Raw genomic sequence first — 23,684 nt, forward strand, 5'->3', positions numbered from 1 at the left:
TTTTAACAGAAGCATACATAATATGAGGCAGGCAGGAAGCAGGCAATGGCAAACCACTTCCGAAATCTTGCCAAGAAAGCTGTAGGGACTTGTCCAGGCAGTCTCCAGGAGTCAACACTGGCTTGAAGGTACAAAAAAAAATGAGGCAGAGTTTTATATTGAGATGGCTGTTTCTGGTAACTTGTTTTGGGATGTTAAAAGGGCAGCAAACTATTTATGATTTCTGTATTTTTGTCAGGAAGATAATTTTGAATGGTTTTCAGACTGCCTTAGATTTCAAAATAATTTGCTGTGATAGGTATTTTGTGGGAATTATGGATTTCCTTCTCTGCTTTAGATAACAACAAACTGGTCTTACATGTAAGATTGTAACTTGGATTCAGCTTTGGTCACCAGCTGGCTGGCATACCTAAATCTGCATCTCAGCATATAGCATAGGTGTGAATATCCATGTTGTTAATGGCCACTTCCTCATCAGTGAAGTATTGTACTGAAACTTATAGCTACAACTATCACTCTACAGACATGGCATTAATGAAGTCAGACTTTATATTATTACCAAGATTGTGGGGTGACTGCTACTCGCTAGTGATGAAATAGTTTCAGAACAATATAGGCTTGTGCCCATATTCCTAAATGACATTTATGATAATATTTCAAAATTGTTCTTGTGTATATTTGACCCCTGTCATAACCATCCAGCAGAGCACATGCATCCTCCTGTTTACAACTGAAAAAGACAGTTTTCCAGTTGCTGCTCTCCCAATGTGTTTGATTTCCAACTTCCTTAATTCCCTATCTAATTAAATTCCATTCATAGGACACAAGGCTAGGGGAACTGGCATTAAGACAAACGAAACTGCAATGAAACTGTTACAAGATTCTCTGTATCTTGGCTGATTTAAGATTCCAGGAAACGTCGGTTTGTGGGTGGAGTTGCTTCCTCTTGATTAATTGAGTATCAATGACCGGAGGGGTTCGACTCTCTCTAGCACGATTTTAATAGAAGAGCTGGAGCAGTAGTCGTTGCCCTCGTCCCATATCGTTCACGACTCTAGCGCGAGCCTCCCATGACGTCGCCCGATTTGCCCGCGCCCGGTGACCAGCCGCCCGCATCTAGAACTCGAAAGGACAACAACCGTTGACAGAATAACAATTGCTTATCTTTTTCGCTATTAAGTTAGGAGGCGGGCTCCCAGCAACCGTTACTTCCCATGTGTGACGCACGCCGCACCTTCATTGGGGCAGCGTTCGAAAGGCTCGGCTGCGATTGGAGAAAGCAGAATGGAGAGGCGGGCTTTGGGCGGAGAATGTTGTGGCAAGCTCTGGAAGATTCCTCCGCCCGCCATATAAACTTGGAAGGGGGAAGCGCCTCCTTCTAAATTACAGCTTGAGCAGGCGACAGGGTAGCTAGCCGGCTACTGAGGGTTTTGTGAACGGCGATGGGGAAAGATTATTATCGTATCCTGGGCCTGGCCCGCGGGGCTAGCGAAGATGACATTAAGAAGGCGTATCGTAAGCAAGCGCTGCGCTATCATCCTGACAAGAATAAGGACCCTGGAGCCGAGGAGCGCTTCAAAGAGATCGCCGAGGCGTACGACGTGCTGAGTGACCCGAAGAAGCGCGAGATCTTCGACAAGTTCGGAGAGGAAGGTGCGTGCCTGGGGGAGGTGCTGGGGCCGGGCCGAGAAAGGGAGCGAGAAGTCGTGTGAACGGGCGAAAGGGAATCGAATTTGCAATGCATCGGGGAGGGAGGATGTCAGTAGGACACGTTCTCGCTGATCCGAGTTTACGGGAGGATCTAGTTTGTTTATATTGTAGCCGAGACTGGAGAAACTGCCTTAGAGTGCTGTCTTTGCTGCGTTCTCTAAGAGAGAGATTGAAATAATCACAGTCTAAATCGCAGGACGCAAGGGAAGAAACAAGAATCCCTGGTTTTGTGGTGTCCAGGGAAGCAGAATGAAAGCGCCTCCCTGTTGAGTTTTTCTCACGAAAACGAATGAAATTTCAAAGTGAAACTTTAAAAGTGAAACAACCTTACTCGGGCAGAGGACTTGAATAAATGTTTTCAACTTTGAAATGTTTTATCTTTAAAATTTCGTTAAACCAGAGTCTCCCCCCTCCTTCGGCTGTAGTTCTGACAGATTAAAAATTATATCCTGTTGTTTCCCTTGGCTGCTAATATCTTGCCCCCACCCTGAAAGGATAGCTGCTAACTTTCAAGCTTGCTACTATTATAATTTATTGTCAGATCTAGCTTTTAGGTCTTATTAATAAATATTTCTTTTCCCAGCGGCTGTGGAAAACGACTAATTTATTGGGACTAGTTTCTCAAGAATGGGGAAGGGAGGGCAAAGTAGGGGAGAACAAGAAAACAAGTTCTTTTACTCTCCCTTCTGGAAACTGGCCAGATGAGTTGCCATCTTTGAATTGTTCTGATTGCATTAAGGTCACTCCTCAAAAATCCACCATTACTTTACAGGTTCTTCCTGTCTAGGAAGCTTACTTTGCAGCCAGGTGGAGATGCTTAAGGCAGGAAGAAAGTACAAAATAATACATTAAAATGCAGGATTTTTCTAGATCCTGTTTAATGATCTGATACTTTTTATTTACACTAATAAAGGTTGCTGTGTATACATTTTTGGCAACTTTATAGCTTGTGGCATGTACCTTTTAAAGAACATCATTCCATGTCTGGCGTATTAATAAATGTAGCATTTAAAACTGAAGCCCTTAACTTACTATAAAATTTGTACAGGATTTGGAATAGCATTTCAATACTGGGTTTTATTGTCTCACTTGTATTCATAGATAATGCTCAGTGATTTTCCTGTAAATGAGTTGATAAAATATGTATTCACTGCATATATTTGGGCTGCATGACAAGCTGTCTAAGATAGGTGGAGCCTTTTCTGCAAAGTCTTCTAGTAGTAGCTAGAATATTCTAGCATATTCTTATGCTAAAGTGTCCTTTCCAATGTTCCTTTCATTTGCTGTTTAACTGTTTTTTCATAATGCTTAAGATACCTATCGGTTTATCCAGATTGAGGTAAAATGAACTATAATTTGTGTTATATCTGCAATAACATTCAGTTCAGGATATTGGTACAGAGTGTGAAACACTGAAAAGGTTTTTGCTGATTTTGTATAGTACAATTATGAACACAGTGAAAAAGGGAATCATGGGAGAAAAAAATGGAGGTGAAAAAGTTGAGGCAGTTCTAAGATTAGCCCTATTTGACAATCTCAAAAATAATACTAAAGAGACTTTTGGAAACGGAGTGCATAATGTAACATGAGGCATTAAAATGAGTATTACTGGAAGAAGTATATTTATATGTTTTCCATATTTCAGGATTAAAAGGAGGTGGTCCCAGTTGTAGTGGAGGAGGTCCTAATGGTACTTCATTCACTTATACCTTTCATGGAGATCCTCATGCCATGTTTGCGGAGTTCTTTGGTGGGCGGAATCCTTTTGATACCTTTTTTGTTCAGAGGAATGGAGATGAGGACATGGATGTTGATGACCCTTTTTCAAGTTTTCAAAGCTTTGGCAACATTGGCTTTACTCGTAGTCGTGGAGGACATGACAACATCCGCAGGAAACAAGATCCTCCAATCATCCATGAGTTGAGGGTGTCCTTGGAAGAAATTTACACAGGTTGCACCAAGAAAATGAAAATTTCACACAAGCGTCTCAATCCAGATGGGAAAAGCACACGCAGTGAGGACAAGATTTTAACAATAGAAGTAAAAAGAGGGTGGAAAGAAGGAACTAAGATTACATTCCCCAAGGAAGGGGACCAAACACCAACCAACATTCCAGCTGATATTGTCTTTGTTCTAAAGGACAAACCACACAACATTTTTAAGAGAGATGGGTCTGATATTGTATACCCAGCTAAGATCAGCCTCCGTGAGGTAAGTTAAAATGCTAGGTTTGTCATTTGAAAGGTGAAGTAGGTAACAAAATGTCTGAATTACTGCATTTTGAAATAGATTATCCAAATTAAACTCTAATCTGTATAAAATTATAAGGATATACTTGTTGCAACTTTAAATAGCCACTAACAGTATATACTATCAAGGCACTGTGACAGCATTATGGAATACATGCAAGAAACACACTTCATATTACTCCAGTAGTGTGAACAAGAAAAACACTGAAGTATATATGTGTGGCATGCATTTTCTCTTGTCATTGTGGAATCTATGGAGTTTAAAGTCAGTGTCAGGTGAATAAAAATGAAATGTTCCCTAGTTTTTCTCACAAAAAAATAATGTACTAATTTATCTGGTTTATTTTTATATTCAGGCTTTGTGTGGCTGCACTGTGAATACACCAACGTTAGATGGTAGATCCATACCAATGATATTCAAAGATGTCATTAAACCTGGCATGAAGCGAAGAATTCCTGGAGAAGGCCTTCCATTTCCCAAGAATCCAAACCAGCGAGGGGATCTTATTATTGAATTTGATGTAAGATTCCCAGACAGAATTCCACAGTCTTCCAAAAGTGTCCTAGAACAGATCTTGCCAATATAATAAGACTGGCAGAAGTAGACTGCACTACCTCTGTTATGGGGGATTACAGACTGGAATCAAGATTTCAGGGTCTGTTTTGGCAGTGGATATGAGAGTAACTTTATGTTACAAAAAGTTTCAAAGAAGCCAGATCTTGAAAAATGAGTATTGCACTGCTAAATGACTCTAGACCCAGATTGCCTTTGCTCAAAGCATTTATAACCAGGAACAGTTACAGAGAGAAACAGGAAAACATCTCAAAATTTGAATCTGAGTATGGCAACCAGTCATGATTTCTGCTTCACCTATTTGACAAGCCCTAGTCAGGGCAAGCCCGTGTAGATTCTCATTAGAAAGAATGAGACTAAAACCTAAACTGGACTTCAGAAGTAAACATCTTCAATCTCTCGTCTTTGTTGTACTGTGTTGTCTTTGTCTTTTATATTATTTCCTGAAGGGAGATAGGCTATATTTAGTATTCTGATTTCCAGCTTCCTTGATATTAAATAGTACCAAGTGCTGGTATTCTGGAAAGAAGATATTCTTAAACATGGCCATAAAAATAATTCACTCTCCTTCAGAAAGCTGAATGTAATAGGGCTTTTTCTAATACCTGGTAGCTCTTGAAGGCATGCAAAAAATTTACAGGAAAGCATGTAAAAAAATTAAAGATTTGTCAGAGAATTTTTTTTCTATACAGACATATTTATATGTCCTGGTAGAGGACCTGGTCTAAAAGAGCTGAATGTGTAAAGTCTGTCAAATTTACAGTTGAAAACTTTGTTTAATAAACAGACTTTGGAGTCTTGCTTATTGATACATATGTTTAAAATATTTGTTTTGTGTTTCTTGCTCCTATGACTAATATTAAAAATTTGGTAAATGCCTAATTAAACCTGATCATTGATGCAAATTGACAAAGCAGCAGATACTTAAACAAAGCTACATATGAATTGTCACTGCTTTCTGACATGGAAAAAGACATTGTTGCAATTCTAAGCTTTATTTTTCTTAAGGAAAATACCAAACTATTTTTTTTTGTTTAGTTTGAAGATAAAATCCATGATGATTGTATAACCAAGGATACGGAGAAATGCTCTTTTGGTTAGAATATGGATATAGCTATCTAATGAAGCATGCAGATTTCCTGCTGCCAAGTGTTTCAAACAGAAATTCTACCAGGTTCTCTGATCCTTCAGGAGGACTGGGCTACCATTATTGCAGAAAAGCAGTAGAGATGGTTGAGAAACCTAGCCAATTCTTCCAAAAATGTATATTGTTTAATATCCTCAATGAGATGGCTTTCTCAGATTGTTGCTAATCTAAAAGACTTGACCTGGTTTTGGGGGAGAGCACATTGTTATTCTTAGATTGCTAACATTCTAATACTAAAAGTGCTCTATGTCATGCACACTCCTTGTTTGTAAGGGTTTAATAAATATTAATTCTAAGGTGTGGTCATATACTTGATATCAAAGTAAAATAACCTTGTGTCTCTTCCTTAAGGTGGTATATGTTGCTCTATATCTTCAATAACATGAACCTTTTGCTATTTAACTGGCTTAATGACAGATTTTTGCTCTGAGAGAAATTATGATACAAGCTCATGTTGATCTTCCAGCTGACATAGGATGTGCAGGTAGTCCCCAGTTTAAGAATGAGTTTCATTCCCAAGGTCCTTAAGTTGAATTTGTATGTAAGCCAGAACAGTATTACTGCATATATAAGTACTATTGTACAATTATCTCAAACCATTGTGTATTTAACTCAAATCGTGTATTTAACTGAATTTTTGCTATAATAGGCTCTGTTCTTGACTGGGTCATCTGTAAACCAGGTGTTCTTAACCCAGGGACTACCTGTACAGCTAGGCGTAGTATCAATACTCCCATCATACAAATATTAAAAAAAAACAAGTAGACTAAAGAATTAAAGTAAGCTGCTTCACTTTTAAATTCTCCTTAGCCATATTTTTCAAGCCTACCCAAGTTATTCTCAAACTGAATTAGTTGCCTTCCTCAGGCATAGAAAGTGAGTATTTTGAAAAGAGAGGATGCCCTTATACTGGTTGAATTTATTATTCAATATATTGAATATATTGAATTAAAGAAAATATATTTTTATATTAAAGCTAGTAGTCATCTCTGATAGATTTACTTTATTTCCTTTACCAGTTCTCTCTTGAAAACAGTATGTTCTCCTCTGGTTTTGAGGGCTGTGTGCAAATAATGCTTAGCATTTACTTAGAGTATTTTGCATTTTCTGTGTATTTCATAGGCATTCAGTATTGTTTACAAAAGCCCTTTACATGAGTACAGTGGTACCTTGGTTCACGAACTTAATTCATTCCATGACTCTGGTCGCGAACCGAATTGGTCGTGAACCGAATCAAATTTTCCCATAAGGTTCAATGTAAATACGATTGATCCGTTCTGACCCCTACAAATGTGGTCACCAACTGATTTTGGTCACCCACCGAATCAAATTTTCCCATAAGGTTCAATGTAAATACGGTTAATCCGTTCTGAACCATATGTATTTTTTTTAAAAAAAATGTATTTTAAAAAAGTTTTTAAACCACAAAAATATGAAGTACAGTACAGTACAGTATGAAGAGAGAGAGCACTAACCTTGCTTGAGGCGACTTCTGGTGTGGAGGACAGGAAGGCGGGTGGGGTCTTGTACTCCGAGGCCAGATCAGTCACACGAATACCATGCTCATGCTTTTCTACAATTTCCTTCTTCAATTCAATGGTTATTTTCTTCAAAACCTTATTCTTACCATTCTTGCTCTGCACTTTCTTTTTACCACCATGCTTGCTCTGCACTTTCTTTGGAGCCATGCTAAAAAGCACACCAAAAAGCTTCACAGCCAGTGTCTGTCTGCGACTACGATCTCACCTACAGGAAGCCATGACCATGTGTCACAGCAGGGAAAATGGCCACGGGTCATGTTCATCACCTGATGCGGAGTTTGCAAACGGAAGCAAAATTTTGTGAATGGTGCTGTTCGTGAACCGAATTGTTCGTGAACAGAAGCGTTCATGAACCAAGGTATTACTGTACCTGTCTCTCAGCTTAGTTTCATGGGAATACAGGTAGTCCTTGCTTAACAATCACAGTTGAGACCAGTGATGTCATTAAGCAAGACATCATGTGACCACAACAAATTTATAATCTCAGCTATGGCCATTAAGCAAATCACCCACAGCTGTTAAGCGAGACCACATGACTGCAACTTGCAGTTTTACTGCCAGCTTCTCCATTGATTCTGCTTGTCAGAAGCCAGCTGTGAAGCATGCAGATGGCAATCATGTGACTGTGGAACACTAAAACGGTCATAAATGTGAGGATCAGCCATAAAGTTAGTTTTTAAGGGCCTTCGTAACTTCAGTTACTAAACAGGGCAGTGGTTAAGCAGGACTACCTGTAGTAACTTACCTAAAATGCCACTTAAGCAAGAACTATGTCAGCTGTTTATTTGTGGGTATACAATATTTCAGTGGTACAGATCATCCTGTAAACAGGTCATCCTACCAGAGTCCTTTCTGCTATCCCTGACTCTTCAGTGGGATACTGAAGTCTCCAATTTGAATTTGAGTGAGGTGACTACATGGACATGTTCATGTAGTTGCTTAGCAACAGTAGGGATGTACTTTGCCACTGCCCTCTGTTTTTTGTTTGTTTTCCAATCTAGCCTATAGCTGTATAGTTTCCTGGTGGTCTTCCATCAAAGTATTAACCAGGTCTAATTCTTCTTAATTTTTCAAAGCAGCCACTATAGTTCCAGGCCCGATAGCTTTTGTTTAGGCTAGAAACTGAGTTATAATAAGTAGGAAGTTTTCTAGCTATTATTTTATACCTGTGGTGTGGGGTATAATTGTCAAGAAGCTTGAAGCTTACGCTAAATCTAGTTCAGAATTTCATGAACTGAAAATGAAAGAGTATGTGGAGAAAAAGAATTTGTACAAGAGCATTTAAAAGCCTAGGGAAATCTCTCTGCGTATGGCAGAAGAAATACAAACATATTCCTGTAAATGGTGATTTCAAGTACATACACTTCAACTATGCGTATAGACTTTTTTTTTATGTCAAATGTGCCTCTGCATAAACACAAGCTGAAATGCCTGAATTACATTGTGGATTTTACTGTGTGTACAATGACCATACATGACCGCTGTGTGCAAATATATGTTGCATGTGAGTTGTCATTACAGGAAGCATTCCCAATGAAAAAGGGACAAAAGACTTAAGTACAATTAAAGTTCTGAAATCAAAGCCATACAAAATAACAGGTTCCAAAATTAAGCTAACTTCAACTCATTTCTAGCACAGTATGTGCGCAATTTGTTTATTATCTGCATCCTGAACAATCTCATGTAGTTAAAGCTATCCTTACTGGCCAAAACATCCTGCCCAATTCAAAGTCCTGCTGTTGACCTTTAGAGTCCTAACTTTCCTGGATATCAGGTTATTGGAAGGCTCACTGTTTCCACATTTCTCTGCTTGGCTACTGAAATCATCTGAAATCTCTGAGTTCATCTGTCAAATTAAGTTACATAAATGGCTACTAGATAAGAGCTTTTCAGGGGTATCACTGTAGTTGGGGGGGGGGGAGGTTTCCTTCAGAGAGATTACCGGCAGTTCTAGCACATGAGAACATTTTCATTTTCCCAAGCTTTCTAGTCTTGCATCTAAACATTAAAAATACTAGTTTTCTGTTACTTAGTTTTAGATGTTAAGCTGTATTTTTGTATTCTGACTCCTTTTGTACTTGCAAAGCTAAGAAAATATTTGCTATTATATAGAAAGGCATGTAAGCAAACAACTCAATGCCCCTGGCTTACAGAATGAGGCAACAGATGATAACGTTTAATATTATCTGATAATTCATTTGGTATAAACAAGTTGGTATAGAATCATATGTCTATGTACATTTTGAGAGGAAAGTGAAAAGAATATTCCAAAATGACCTGCTACATGAGGTAGAGCAATAGCAATATACATGTCTAGAATGCCATTCTCCCCATTGGTTATATTCTAATTTCTATGAATTTAAGACAACTATTGTTTTTATAGGTTTATAATTCTAGATTATACTAGAACACTGTTTCAAAAGACTTATCTACAGCAAACTAAAACCATAAATGTAGAAATTTCAGTGTTGCATTTGGCTGATTTCTTGTATATATACAACTAAATATAAACATTTAGGCACTCTGGTCAAATGGTGTGTTTCAGTTGATCCTAAAGCGAACCAACATTGGAATAATCTCTGCATGGTACAAAGTTGCGGATGACATATTTCTGCAAATTGGAATGCATACTTTCTCATGTACCATTGTTTACAGATTCAAAGAAAACAATATGGCAGGTGCAAAGGTTTGGACACCCTTTCTACCACTTCTTTGTAGCATTTCCTTTGCTAGAAATAACAGCTTCCAAACATTTCCGGTAGCCGGCTTAGATCCTGCTTCTGGATTTCTTTTTCTTTTCTTTTCTTTTTTTTTGAAAGCTTGAAGATCAAAACACATTTCTGCTAGAACTGCAAGTGATCAGATCTACAGAACCCACAGATCACGAAATGACTTGCTTAAAGGTTTAGCTGAAGAGGAATAGTTATCCACAGGTCCACAGGATATAGTTGCTTATACACTTAGATCTTTGGGACAATTGTAAGAAAACTTCCTTGACTTTGTAACAAAAATAATCTAAAGTATGTAAAAAAAAACCCTCAAGATAAACCTGAAATATTTTGGAACAAAATGTTTTGCACTAAGGAAACAAGTTGAAATGTGAAGTGACAACCACACAAGATACATTCTGAGAAAAAGGAATGGCTGGGTGGGTGCTGTGGCACTGTGCAAGTGCGGGCGGGCAGGTTAGGGGCTGCTGCAGCATGAGCGCAGCTGGGCAGAGTGCAGGCAGGCAGGTGCTACGGAGTATAAGATACTGGATCTCTGGTGCTACAGGAGTACGAGATCCTGCTTTTTAACTCGATCCTGGCGCTACGGAGTACAAGATCCTACTTTTTCTCCTGAGGAGTCCACTATGGAGTATGAGATCCTGGGATCTTATACTCCGTAGTGGGCTCCTCAGGAGAAAAAGCAGCAGGAGTGACTTAATGGGAGCGACTTTTGACCTTCCCCACCAGCTTTCCCATTGACTTAGCTTGTGGAAAGCTGGCAGGGAAGGTTGCAAATGATGATCATGTGACCGTGAGACACTGCAACCCATCATAAGTGCAAGCTGGTTGCCAAGTGCCCAAACTGCAATCACATGACTGTGGCGGTGCTGCAACAGCTGGAACTTCAAGGGCCAATGGTAAGTACCACTCATTCAGCACTGTCACAACTTCAAATGGTTGCTGAATGAGTGGTCGTTAACTGAGGACTACCCATACCCCCATAATGGAACAAAAATAAGGGCAAAAGCTCATGGAATTATGTTGGAACAAACACCATCTCCACAGCCAAACTCCCATCCGTGAACCAATATTGTTGTCAAACTGATCTCACTCGAAAGTTGGTAACTTATTTTTCAGCCTAACCTACTTTATCAAATGAATGTGAATTTAAGAACAGGGGCTAAGAGATGCATGGTATAACCACCCTGTAGTTCTTGGAAAAAAGAATAGTAATTTCACAGAAGTTGTGTATTGTTAAGGAACCTTTTTCAAGAACAGTGTTCCTAGCTTTGCAGGTCCATCCTATGCAGGTTAAACAGTCATAAGCCCCTTGATTTCACTGGTTTTTTGTTTGCCTCTCTCCTAATATTAACTGGGACATTGACATACCGTCAGCCCTTCAAGGTAGACCAGGGTAGGAAACCAAAGTCATACATGCTGAATGTACTACCCCCTCCCTCCCTATATCTTCATGAGAACTAGGGAGGGACATGTCCCAGATGCTTTCTCAAATTATATTCCTGCCCTGGACTCAGATTTCTTTTTTCTGACTGTTGTCTTAGTTGTGGCTCTTCCTCCTGTTCCTCAAGGTTATTTATTCTGCCCATTACATATATATGCATTTTTATTCTACTCTTCAGTTTAATAAAGACTCCCAGCAGTAAGGACACTGCTCAAGGCCAGCTGGAATCTCCTCTCCTGACAGATGTGGAAAATGTTTGGTTATAAAAATTTGGTTATCCTCAAGCCATGGGTTAAACTGGGTGATGAACCCCTTGCAGTGTTCCGGTTTTTTAAATGAGTGCTGCTTTTTCTGGACTTTTGATGATTTTTGTGATTTTATATTATTTTTCTCATTGTATTTTGTACACCATCCAGAATCATAGCAAATCGGGGTGGCCTATATATTTAATAAAGAAAGAAACAAATAAATAATTAGAAGAGGGAAATGCGTGAGGCTTCTATTTTATGTTCTGCTTTGAAAGACTTCCTAAAAACCAAATTACACAGGCCAGATCTGGCTCCTACTGGAAAGCTAAAAACGAAACTAAATTGCTGTATCTGCGTGGCTTTCCTGTTCCTCCCCAGCTCACTCCGATAAGCATCAGGTACCGGCAAGGCGTCCTCCCTTGGCTACCTGGTTTTCCCCGGCTCGCCCTTCTGCTTTGCCATTGGTGCTCGGTGACTGTAGCGACCGAACTGGCCAGTAGAAGGCTGCGCAAGCACAAACGGAAGCTGGACGTCGTGATGATGTTTCCTAGGGTGAGGCATTACCCTTATGGTTTTCCTAGATGGTACTTTCCATTGTCCCCTTTTCCAAGGTAGTACATCCCGCTCTCTCGCTCTTCTGCTCCACGCCCTATCCCGCCCCATTCACGGCACCTTGACGAGGGGAAGGAAGAGGGTGGAGGAGGGAAGTTGCCGTAAAGACCAGGAATGTTCCGCCTCAGGAGAGCAAGCGGTGATTAGCCAAGGAAGAATGCGACGTGCGCTTCAATTGGTTAGGAGGCGGTATTTTAGGTCCCGCCCTCTGTTGAGGGACAGGCAGGCGGCGCTGGGCTGTAGTTCGACTGAGGGACGGGCCCGGAGGAGAAACGGACGGGGGTAAGGAAAGGGGAAGAGAGGCGGATGGTTTCATGGGGAACTTCGGAAGCGGGAGGGGCTTAAGGCGCGAAGGAGGCTTTGGCGAGGCTGAGTTAAAGGCTGCCGAAGGACCCAGGCGTCCGAGCATCCGTCGCTCTTCCCCTACCCCCCTCCGCGGGAGCAGGCTTCCTGCGTGTTTGCACATGTCGAAAACCCGGCCGGGGTTGCTTGGATACACGATCCGATGAGGTGCAGTTGCCCGCGAGGCATCTTGCTGGGAAAACTGTCAGTTGAGGCGAGAACCAGGAATCAGAGGTCCACTGAATGGAGTTGTGGATTGTGTCGGTTTTCTGCACTTTTTTTTTCTTCTTTCTTCTAAGTTTCTTCTTTTTTTTACTTTTCGGGGGGAGGGGCGGGGAGACTTGATATAGATAAAATAAAGTGAGCATACGTGGTGTAAGTTCTGAGCAGATGTTATGGCCCTAAGACTACACGCAGTAGGATCGGGTTTAATCAAGGGGAGTTAATTAATGGCTGCTTTAAATACCCACATTGACAATATAAGGACTCCTGTGACTCTTGTCTGTTTAGCTTTTGCTGTTCCTCATACTGGTAGGGTAGGAGAATGTACTGGCAAGTTACCTCTCTGTTCTCATTGATGAGAGGATTGGTTTCATGATTGACCTTTGTTTTCCTTTAATTGTAGTGTAAGTATTGAGGTAACTTGGTAGCTACACCCAAATGCTGACTACCAGAGGAAACTGACTTTCCTGTCTTTCCTAAGAAGTTGTGAACAGAAAATGGTGTATTGTATGGTTTGGTTTAATTTTTCTCTTGTGTTCTGTACAGCTTTCCAAATTGTTGAAAACTTCCACTTCTCTTATATATGGGTTATCCTGCTTTCACTGAATTCTGCTTGGCTTTGTAACATGAATTGCTGGGCATAACAAGGATTCCCTCTCTCTTGTAATTATAATTATGCTGTTTCAGAAGTTGAAGAATGCATATAGTCTAGTAGTCATTAGTTGCCCACGCTTTCATTTCAGGCTTTATTTCAGAGGTGAAATAAAGATGAGCTATATTTATTTAGCTAAGATAATAGCTACATAGTTCTGACTTCAAATTTCCATATCATTTTGGCCAGTACCTTGCATCAACCTAATGCTTGTCAGACTAACCAGAACTACACATAAGCTATAGCTAATGTGGTTGTTGGGAGGGCGGGAGGCGGGGTTGTTGGTTATATATTCTTATGATTTAGTGTTTTTAATCACTGTAAAGGGATACCTCAGCCTCTCAGAGCCTTTTCTGTTTGGAGCAGGATGTAAGCCCTAGTAAGTAAATAAATACATGAATAAATGTAACCTAACAATTGAGTACAGAAGTTGGCAGTCTACAACTTGAATGATCACATAACTTTTAAATATGAAGTTTATTATATGTTTGCCAAAAAATCATGCAAATATTTAGAGTTATTTCTGGAAGATTCCCAATAAAGATTTGATAGGGGTTCCAGTAGTTTTGGGGTAACCTTGGCAGCATTCTGCCAAGTGCTTTTTTCCCCTTGTCTCCTCTTGTCATCAATTTTTAACCATATCATTAATGTTCTCCTCTATTTGTCTTCATTCCAAATTCTTTGAAGTCTTCAGGGCTTTGAAGTCTTGATCATGCAGCAGAATATTTATGAAAGATGTGCCAGGATGAGATGTTATCAATAACATTCTACTAATGTGGATACTCTTATAGAATATATTCAACCCATGCCATATTGTTTCTAATCTCTCTGTTCTATGCAGATGTGTACAAGACGCCCCATCTTTTGCCTATATTCCTATGTAGTTTCTTTTGCTTGTCATGAGGAGGTCATTGACTATTAGTCCCTGAATCAGAAAAGTATAGCTACTCTAGTGAGGGATATTGTTTGTTAGCTTTTCTCTGATAACTCAGGGAGCACATTAAGCCCTGTTATTTCTCTTTTTCTTTCTTCTTTGATGGTTGCTTAAATATTAAGTCCTAAAGGAGTTGCCTTATTTATGAAATCTAAGTGTTAAACAGTAGTAGTATTGGTCACAACAGCTGGTAAAGCTGCCAGGTTTTTAAAATAAGGATAATAAATTAATATACTTTAAAGGAAATATGTGTTCAAGAACTTAAAATGCACTCCTAACTTGGAAGGAAAGGCTCTTGAATTTAGTGAGACATCATGTAAATAAATATACATACAGGAATAGAATGCTGGGGATAGACAAAAACTAAAGATATCTATCACTAATTGATGGAGAAGCAAGCAGAATGAATGTTTTAATATCAAATAGATTGCGAAACTGCTGATATTGAAGCAGAGTGCTTTTAAAATAAGAAAGCAGCATTTTTACTTAATATCTAGAATATATCTTCAGCTGTAAAAGTGATGTTGAATGGCTAGTTATTTAGTGATTTGACAGCCATTTCTACTACAGATATTAAGCAGGGGCTCCGCAATCATCCTTTCAGTTGTTATTTGTCAAATTGATCTGTTTGAGGGTTTAAGTTATTCAGAGCTTAGAATTTGAATGCTTATCCTAACTGGTTACAGATAAATTTCTACTTCAGTATGGAATGTCAACAAGACTGAACAGCTTTATAAGAAGTTCATGGAGTAGTTCTTGATTTATTTGATTTCTCAAAATTGTATCTGCTTCAAGCAGCCCAAATCTTGAAATTCAGAACTGCTTTACAGAAGTTGAAGGCTGGAGGTATTAATGTCTGTATTATGGGGGGGGGATATATCAGCACTCTATGTCTGCTGTCTACACAGATTAATTCAGCATTTTGGAAACTTGACATGAAAAAAGTATTTAGAGTTAATTCAAAAATATATAAATGCCTATAGTTCTGGTGGATTCATTTCAGAATGTGGATGTTGTTATGAGCAGTTTTTAGAAATGGAAGCAAAGATCTAAATTTAAGGGGAAAATCTATACTTCACTAAAATGGGTTTAAGATAAGATCTTGGTCTCTGTGGCTGAGTTTAGGAAAGAAGCCAAGGAGGCTGTAAATGCAGAGTACTGTAATTATATCTAGGACTTGAAAATGATTGAATGCGTTATAGTATAGTGGAACTTGCAATATGAAATGAGGCCAAATTTTGTTGGATAATTGTGATGATATTTGAGGGGAAAAGGCAGTACTTAGATTGTACAGTGCTTTGCCCTGTAACTTGGCTGAATTCCTCAATGTGGAGCATAGTCTGGCTATGTTCCCTTGCTGTCCCACCCTCTAGGGAACACCCTGAAGCAGTTTTTCTGCTTTGAATCAACTTGCAAAGAAGTTCTCCACCCTGATTCCAGAATAGAGATATTGGAAACTTTTCTCTAGAAGGGAGTCTGCTGTGGCACTTGCACATTCTCACTGTTAGGTTGGGGGCATATAGCTTGCAGCAGTGCTGGTTCTTGTGTCCTGGTAATTTCTTAAGTACAGTATCCTTCCTTTAAGGAAGGAGTCACATATTTGGAACAAAGATGTGGTTTGCCTCCATTATGGTTGACTTTGATTCTGTAGTAACATGTAATTTGTTTTCTATTTACAAATGCCAGCACAAAACTTTGGTGAATACAGTAGACTGTCTCTGACATTGTTTTAAATATTGGTTTACTGTATCTGGTGGTATTTACTTACTAGCTCTCTCTATGTTTTTTTTAGTTGGTCTTTTCTCAACTAAAGGGAAGAATTCTGGAGTCCTCAATTATTCCTTAGGAATTTTTGTAAAGCAGTCATTGAAGGGATCCCCTGAAATATGCTGGAAGACAAGTTTTAGAGATTTGTATTATGGGAATGATAGTGATATAACAAAGAGTGAAATTAAAATGAATGCTTTACATGTCGAAGAAAAACTTGATTAAAAGGTATTTGTAAATGCTGTAAGATTGTTGAAAAATTGTAAGGTTGCAAGTGTAGATGGTGTAACTGAAGAAATTATAAAATATGGATGTGGTCTGCTTAGGGAATAGCAGTGCAACTTATTTAACATGTATATATGTTTTTGATGACTGTATCTCTGCCCAACAATTGGAATAATGCTGTTATTTACCTATGCAATGAAACATATTAGTGAATGCAAAAACTATTGTGGGATTGGTCTGTTAGATGTGCCTGGGAAGGTGAAAGGAAATCAGAGGTGAGAATGAGCAATAAGCAGTGTGGCTTAATGCCAGGCATGGGTAGTGCAGACCAGATTTTTGTTATTCAACAGATTATGAGAAATACTGTATATGAATCTGAGATAGAAAGTCTGTCATACATTTGATTTGGGGAGAATGTATAATAGAGTTGACAGATTTGAATTATGAAATGTTTTAGATTACTATAGAGATGAAGATTGGTAAGAGTGAATGACTAAGGTAAGATTGATTTACGATTTGAGTTATAATGCATAACTTCTTAAATTCTTTCATGCATGAGAATAAGTGAAATGGTCCAGCACAGAGCAGGGAGTAAAACAGATGTGCGAGGCCTTCTTGACTATTTAATGCATTTATAGAGAAGTGTTTAAGGAAAGTTTATGATGATATTAGAGGTGTGCTGGTTGAGGCTGTGAATGAGAATGTATTTTTGTATGTAGAAGATAGAAAGTTGTTGATTGAGAACTCAGATTATTTGCAATGACTGTTAGTTTGTACGTTCCAATGAGGAATAGGAATATGTATCTGAAAATCAATGTATCAAAGACCAAGGTAATCATGTTTGACAAGGAAAACAGAGTGAATAAATGCAAGTTATACATAAATGGTGAAACTAGAACACATAGATAAATTTGTGTACCCTGTATAAGATATGCAAATACTGGCAGAAAGATCTTGGGAGTATGTGATCTGTTGTGAGGAATGAATGTTTGTCAGAGAAGAAAAGTGTGTGTCTATAAGAATGTGCTCCTGATCACTACTGTATGGAAGTGAAAGTTGGGTATTCAGAAGAAACATATTACTAAGCTAAATGCAATGGTAGTATGTGTGTAAAGTAAGAAGAGATGGAGTTAAGAATGAATGAGTAATGAATCAATGAATGTGGACTGAATACAAAAGTGGGTGACCAAAAAGGAAGAAGTACTTTGAAGTAATTGTACAGAGAGATTGAATAAGGATTGGGTTACAAAACAAATATATGAAAAAAGAATTGATGGGTCTAGAGGAAGTTTTGGGAAGTTTAAAAAATAAAAGGCAATCTGTGTATGGACATGGTAGAAGCAAGAGTAGAAAGGTATAGTGGATGGTATAAGCTAAATGTAACTATATTTCCCTTTCTTTTATCCCATCTCTTTCCTCCTCCTTTTCTTCTTTTCTTATAGTATTGATTACAAAAAGAAAAGTGTGATGGATACATATGTATGTAAAGCACATAGATGTACATGTTTTGGAACAGAGTCTAATGTTGAATGTAAACCCAATCTAAGATTCAAAAAAATGGCTTCTTATATAGTGAGTTTAAAATTAAAAGGACTACTGAAGAATGAAAAGGTCATTATGCATGCTACTGTGTTGAATATTTCCTTTTTCACATTGTTGTCATAATGATCTGGTGCTGTGGTGCAAAAGGAGTTAAAGTTGTTAGTGCATAAGAATAGATCTCCCCTTTTAGTCTACTATCTCACTTCTAATGAGATGCAGTCAATATCCTAGTTCACTTATTCATGTACATCATTTTGGGGGGTTGTATTTGATTGTTGTTCATGGTAATTAGCAAGTGGGTGTGTGAACCAATTCTTGAAAAATAATTCATTTGATATATGGCATGAATGAGGAAACAACAACGCGTGTCTTAGTTGTGGCCCATAAGATCTTGGAGGGAGAAGCACAGCAAAAGAGGTAAAGCAAAAAGAAAGGTAAAGCTCTTCCTTTTCGCATGGCAACTTCCTCACCATTGCCTTGACACAGGATAATAACACTTGAGGAAGAGACAAAAACTCTGATTTACACCAACAGTAGCTTTATTTCAGGATCTTAATACTGGGGTGAACAAATGAGAGAAACAGTGAAAGAAAGGGTGAGAGAGGAAGAGGAAGCAGGGTGTGTAACTACGTGAATTGCACAGCATATGTATGAATAAGAGTGAAATAACTTGGACACACCCACAACTGGCATGACATCCCTCACCTAAGGAAATGTAGCCTTTGACAATGAGTGAGGGGAAGAGGTTCCCTTCCCATATTTGGCATTAGGTCTGGGTTGGTCTATTCCTGCATGAGAAAAATTGTTAGATGTTTTTGTTATCAAGTGATCAGCATTCATGTGTGAACCAGCCCAGTCTACAAAAAAAAGGGGGGGGCAAATTATCTTGTGATTAATTGCCTAAGGGAGGAACTATAGCTTACCGGGAAAGCGCATGTGTTATATGCAACAAGTCCCAGGTTCAGCCTGGAAATGCCGGTAGAAAGGCTCAGAGAGCAAATAGGGCTCTCTAGGGATTTCTTTGCCTCAAACCTTAGAGGGCTACTGCCAGTCACAGAAGATGCTGTGTAGAACAGATAGTCTGACCTACCATTACATAGCATTCTGAGAACTGCTTCCAGTGAGTTTCATCCATATAATTAAGGTTCTCTACCAAGCCCATATTCTCTAAAGACTGTTGGTTTTTGAGAGGTCTCTAAAGTTTTCAACTCAAGTATTTTGCTTGTATTCTGTAAATGAGGAATTATTATTTACTCACTGTCTAACTTCAGTGTGTCTTCCTTCAAGATAGCATTTCTGTTTTTCAATTACAGTATTGAAATTTCCAACTGCTGTAAGCAAAATATGTGCTCTACACAATGCAGCCCTTCCTTCATACTTGTACTGAATATAACCTGTGACGAGAAAAGATCTTCCCATGTCTTGCAGTTGGTTGGTACAGTTTTGTGGCTTTGTTATTCAGTATTAAATATATTTTAAATGCAAATCACTCCCTTGCTGCAGTAGTATAGTACAAGAATACCTGTACTGCCTCTTATTAAATATCTACACTTACTCTTAGTGGTAAATTCTGGCAAAGTTTAGCCCTGCAAAAATGCCATACCAGTTTGTGAACCTTTAAAAAAATATTTTAGTTATTCTAGTTGTTCATTTCTGAAATGTGCAAACCTCATTTTGGGTGTTTTATTTTGTGGGGTGTAAGTAGCAATATAACAGCACTGAGTCTAACTTCTGCAATCTTAATTCTTTGCGTCTACAAGGACAAATATGCTTTGTAATTGGTTCACACTTTAAGAAAGCTTTAGGTTTTTGAATTGTTAAACAAGCACTTGATAAGACCAGAAGGGACCCCAGAGTCTAGCAATCATAATTCATCTTTGCACTTTCATGGCATGATGGAATTCAGGTGTTGGGAAAAATCCATTTCCTGATGAAGTAATTCCATTTTATGCTCTTTATTTCCTCTCAGTCATAACTTATTCAGATCTTCTTTTGTGAGCATTTTATTAACCAAGACATCTTTAAGTCAAATCACAATTCTAGAGTTAAAACAAAAACATATTTCTTCATTACCTGAACTTATTAGCCATAATTCTCATATATGCTATGCATGGCAGTACACTTTGAATTTTTGCCTGACTAGAAAGGAGGGATATCAAACAAGTAAATAAAATATAATGTTAGAAAACTGCATTATAGCCTGAATGTTTGTAATTATATGGTTCTGTACATGTGGTCTTTACATAGCATTCAAATAATAAAGTTCACTCTTAATTTAATCTCCAAGTACACCCACTCCTTGTTTAGCATTGAGTTCTGTTCCAGTGACCAGGTTATTAAGCGAAATGGTCGCTAAGTGGCATCATGACTGAGAGAAAGATGCTATGAAGATCAGTGGTTGCTGCCGTCTCATTCAGATAAAGTTCTCTCATACAGCTACGCCAGCATTACTCTCTCTAGGGTGTGTTGTCAGTTGCATGAAATTTGCATTGCAGTTGCATTGGTAGGAAAATGATTTTTTTTATTACCGTCATATTTGCGAATGTTCGCTAACCAAGGTAGTCACTAAACAAGGAGTGAGTGTAAGGACTGTGAGATACACCACATGAACACATGCACTTTTTAGTTTAGTTTAGTTGTCTTTCTTCCTTCTTTCTAAAACAGTGGAACCTCGGTTTACGAACTTAATTCGTTCCGTGACTCTGGCCGCAACCTGAATTGGTCGCAACCCGAAGCAAATTTCCCCATAAGGTTCAGTGTAATTACCGTTAATCCGTTCTGGCGTGGAGGACAGGGAGGTGGCTATTGCTTGGAGGGAGAGTTCCCCTCCCTACGACCACGTGTCAGGGGTGGAAAATGGCCGCGGACCACGTGTCGGGGCAGAAAAATGGCCGCGGACCACGTGTCAGGGGCGGAAAAATGGCCGCGGACCACGTGTCGGGCGGAAAAATGGCCACGGACCACGTGTCGGGCGGAAAAATGGCCGCGGACCACGTGTCAGGGGCGGAAAAATGGCCGCGGACCACGTGTCGGGCGGAAAAATGGCTGCGGACCACGTGTCGGGTGGAAAATGGCCGTGGACCGTGTCACGGGAGGGAAAATGGCCGCGTATCCTGTTCATACCCCGAGGCGGAGTTCGCAAACCGAAGCAAAATTTTGCGGCCGGAGCTGCTCGTAACCCAAAAAGTTCGTTAACAGAAGCGTTTGTAACCCGAGGTTCCACTGTATATGAACATAGAATCATGGCTTGGAACCTATGAAGCTATTGTGAAAATAATGAGTTTGGACATACATCCACTGGGTACCAGGATAAACTTGTAATTTCCGTAGTCAAGTAAGATGTTCCTAGAAAACAGATAATCCTGTGACCAGTTGCATATTTTTTGGCAAAAATCTTCAGTGATCCTGGTGAGAAGCTTCTGTAAATTGAAGAAAAATTGGTTCGTTTCTCAGGTTGATTATGTGTTCCCTCCCCAAAATTGCCATGTTATGTGACTGATAAAATGTTGCTATGAATTTACATGCAAGTCTGTTGCAGTGGATCACCTGTGAACTTACCTAACCTTAACTGATGTAAGCTCTTCATGTTCAACTTTCTGCCTTCCTGACTCAGGTTGCAAAAAGTTTCCTGGAAACAACATTAATACCTATTTCCAAAATATGCCTATTTGTTACCTTTTCATATTAAATAGTTGCAAAGTTTCCCGGGTACAGGACTGAAACAGCATTGGTTGCACTTCTGGATGGCGTCTGGCGTGAGCAGGATGGGGGTTGTGCATCCATCTTTGCTCAACTTGACCTCTTGGTGGCCTTTCATACCATCAACCATGGTATCCTTCTGGGACAACTCCATGGATTGAGGAGGGGGGGCACTGAATTGTGCTGGTTCTCCTCCTCCTTCCAGGGCCAGTTCCTGGAAGTTGATCAGGAGTGTTGATCAGGAGCAAGAGGCCCCACCCTCGTCCCCTGCTTTGCGAGATCCTGTAGAGTTCAGTACTCTCTCTGCTCCTGTTTAACATCTACATGAATGTGCTGGGAGAGGTCATCCATCGCCATGTGGTGAGGTATCAGTATACTGGGTACGCTGATGATACCCAGCTATGCATCTCCATGCCTGGTGAATTAAGTGATGTTGTTGATGTCCTGTCTCAGTGCCTAGAGGCTGTTGGGGTTTGGATGGGGAACAACAGGCTTCAGTTCAACCCTAGCAAGACTGAGTAGCTTTGGAATTTGTGACTGTCTGGTTCCTGGGATTTATTTACCACCCCCTTGTTCTGGTTTGAGTGCCACGGCCCCAAACAGATTCTTTGTGCAACGTGGGGGTCCTCCTGGACTCATGACTCATTCAAAGAGTAGGTGGAATTCATGGCCAGGAGGGCTTTCGTGCAACTTGTGTTGTGTGCCACTTGTGCCTATTCCTGGATCAGGAAGCCCTACTGTGGGTCACTCATGCCTAGGTTACCTCCTGAATGGATTACTGTAATGCTCTGTACATAGAGCTACCCTTGAAGAGCATCTGGAAGCTGAAGCTGGTGCAAAATATGGCTGCATGGGCAGTTATGTGTGCTCCTTGTTCAGTGCACGTTACACCTCTGCTCCACAAGCTGCATTGGTTGCCAGTGTGCTTCAAGGTGCAATTCAAGGTGCCGGTAATGACCAGTAAAGCCCTACATGGCATGGGACTGGGTTATTTGACAGACCATCTCTCCCCGATTACATCTACTTGCCCCATTGGGTCTGGCGGGAGAGGCATACTCTGGGTCCCATCTATTAAGGAATGTCATCTGACGGGGCCCAAGAGGAGAGCCTTTTCTGTCATGGTGCCCACCCTTTGGAACATTGCCCCCCAGAGATTAGATTAACCCTGATCCTACTGGCCTTTTAAAGGCCCTGAAGATATGGTTTTATCATCCTGGTTGGGGATCCAGTGGTGGTGTGGAGCCTGTTTGATGGTTATATCAAGCGCTATGAATGTTTTGTACTTTGGCTGCTTATTGTAATGGTTTTAATGGTTTTAACATGGTTGTATTTTTTGTTTTTCTTTGTAATTTTTTAATTGTTTTTTGGTGTTTGTAATTGTTGTAAACCACCCAGAGTCATGTATGTGAGATGAGCGGCTATACATATTGAATAAATAAATGAATAAAAAATACTCACTGTAATTAATCTCATTTGTACCTTATCTATCTCTAGGTCCATATCTTGGTAACTGATTCTTACTGGTGGCTGGACAGATTTCCCTCATGCCGCTTGGACTAGGCCGTCGAAAGAAGGCCTCCCCTTTGATGGAAAATGAGGAAGCTGAGCCCATCCGCAGTAGCCTGGGTGGGATGGGGGTTGGAGGTGTGGGTAGTGTGGCAGCACTTCAGCCTGGACTCCCCCCTCCACCAGCCAGCCTCCGTCCTCGTCTTGTATTCCACACCCAGCTAGCCCATGGAAGTCCTACTGGCCGGATCGAGGGCTTTACTAATGTCAAGGAACTTTACAACAAAATTGCAGAGGCCTTTAAAATATCCTCAACTGAAGTAAGCACAATCTTTGTATTGATTATTGTATGCTCATTGTGTGTCTGGTAGTTTTGTGCAAGATCAGATCTATGGGGAAATATTTTTGGGTGAACTGAGGGTGGTAATCTGTCTCTCTGTGTCTAGAGAAGTATCTTGGAACCTAAGATGAATGTTGATGATCAAAGGCCTCCTGGCCCTTTATTACAGAGACCTGAGGGAGCAGCTATCTCCTGCACCCT

At 39.8% G+C, this 23,684-nt stretch overlaps 2 protein-coding genes across 11 annotated transcripts in view; both read left to right on the forward strand.

Annotated features, from left to right (window-relative positions):
• Positions 1 to 8,595, forward strand: part of DNAJB1 (DnaJ heat shock protein family (Hsp40) member B1) — a 47,395-nt gene extending 38,800 nt beyond the window's left edge. For 2 of the 5 annotated variants that reach the window (XM_007432580.4, XM_088133537.1), the window contains 3 exons: positions 1,181 to 1,653; positions 3,356 to 3,921; positions 4,316 to 8,595. In XM_007432580.4, the coding sequence (XP_007432642.1) occupies positions 1,443 to 1,653; positions 3,356 to 3,921; positions 4,316 to 4,546 (1,008 nt within the window). In that variant the 5' untranslated portion in view covers positions 1,181 to 1,442 and the 3' untranslated portion in view covers positions 4,547 to 8,595. Of the gene's footprint in view, positions 1 to 820; positions 1,654 to 3,355; positions 3,922 to 4,315 lie in introns of all 5 variants that reach the window. The other 3 variants (XM_088133536.1, XM_088133535.1, XM_088133538.1) reach the window with 2 other exon arrangements.
• The window catches only part of GIPC1 (GIPC PDZ domain containing family member 1), an 89,746-nt gene that overhangs the window by 38,791 nt on the left and 27,271 nt on the right, over positions 1 to 23,684 (forward strand). The window contains exons 1-2 of one of the 6 annotated variants that reach the window (XM_088133541.1): positions 12,374 to 12,393; positions 23,132 to 23,463. In XM_088133541.1, the coding sequence (XP_087989667.1) occupies positions 23,182 to 23,463 (282 nt within the window). In that variant the 5' untranslated portion in view covers positions 12,374 to 12,393; positions 23,132 to 23,181. The other 5 variants (XM_007432577.4, XM_025169408.2, XM_088133539.1 and 2 more) reach the window with 5 other exon arrangements.

The sequence above is a fragment of the Python bivittatus genome, unplaced genomic scaffold (assembly GCF_059951505.1).
Source record: "Python bivittatus isolate LINGU-HERP-01145 unplaced genomic scaffold, Pbiv_v1 ctg000080_np1212, whole genome shotgun sequence".
Lineage (NCBI taxonomy): Eukaryota > Metazoa > Chordata > Lepidosauria > Squamata > Pythonidae > Python > Python bivittatus.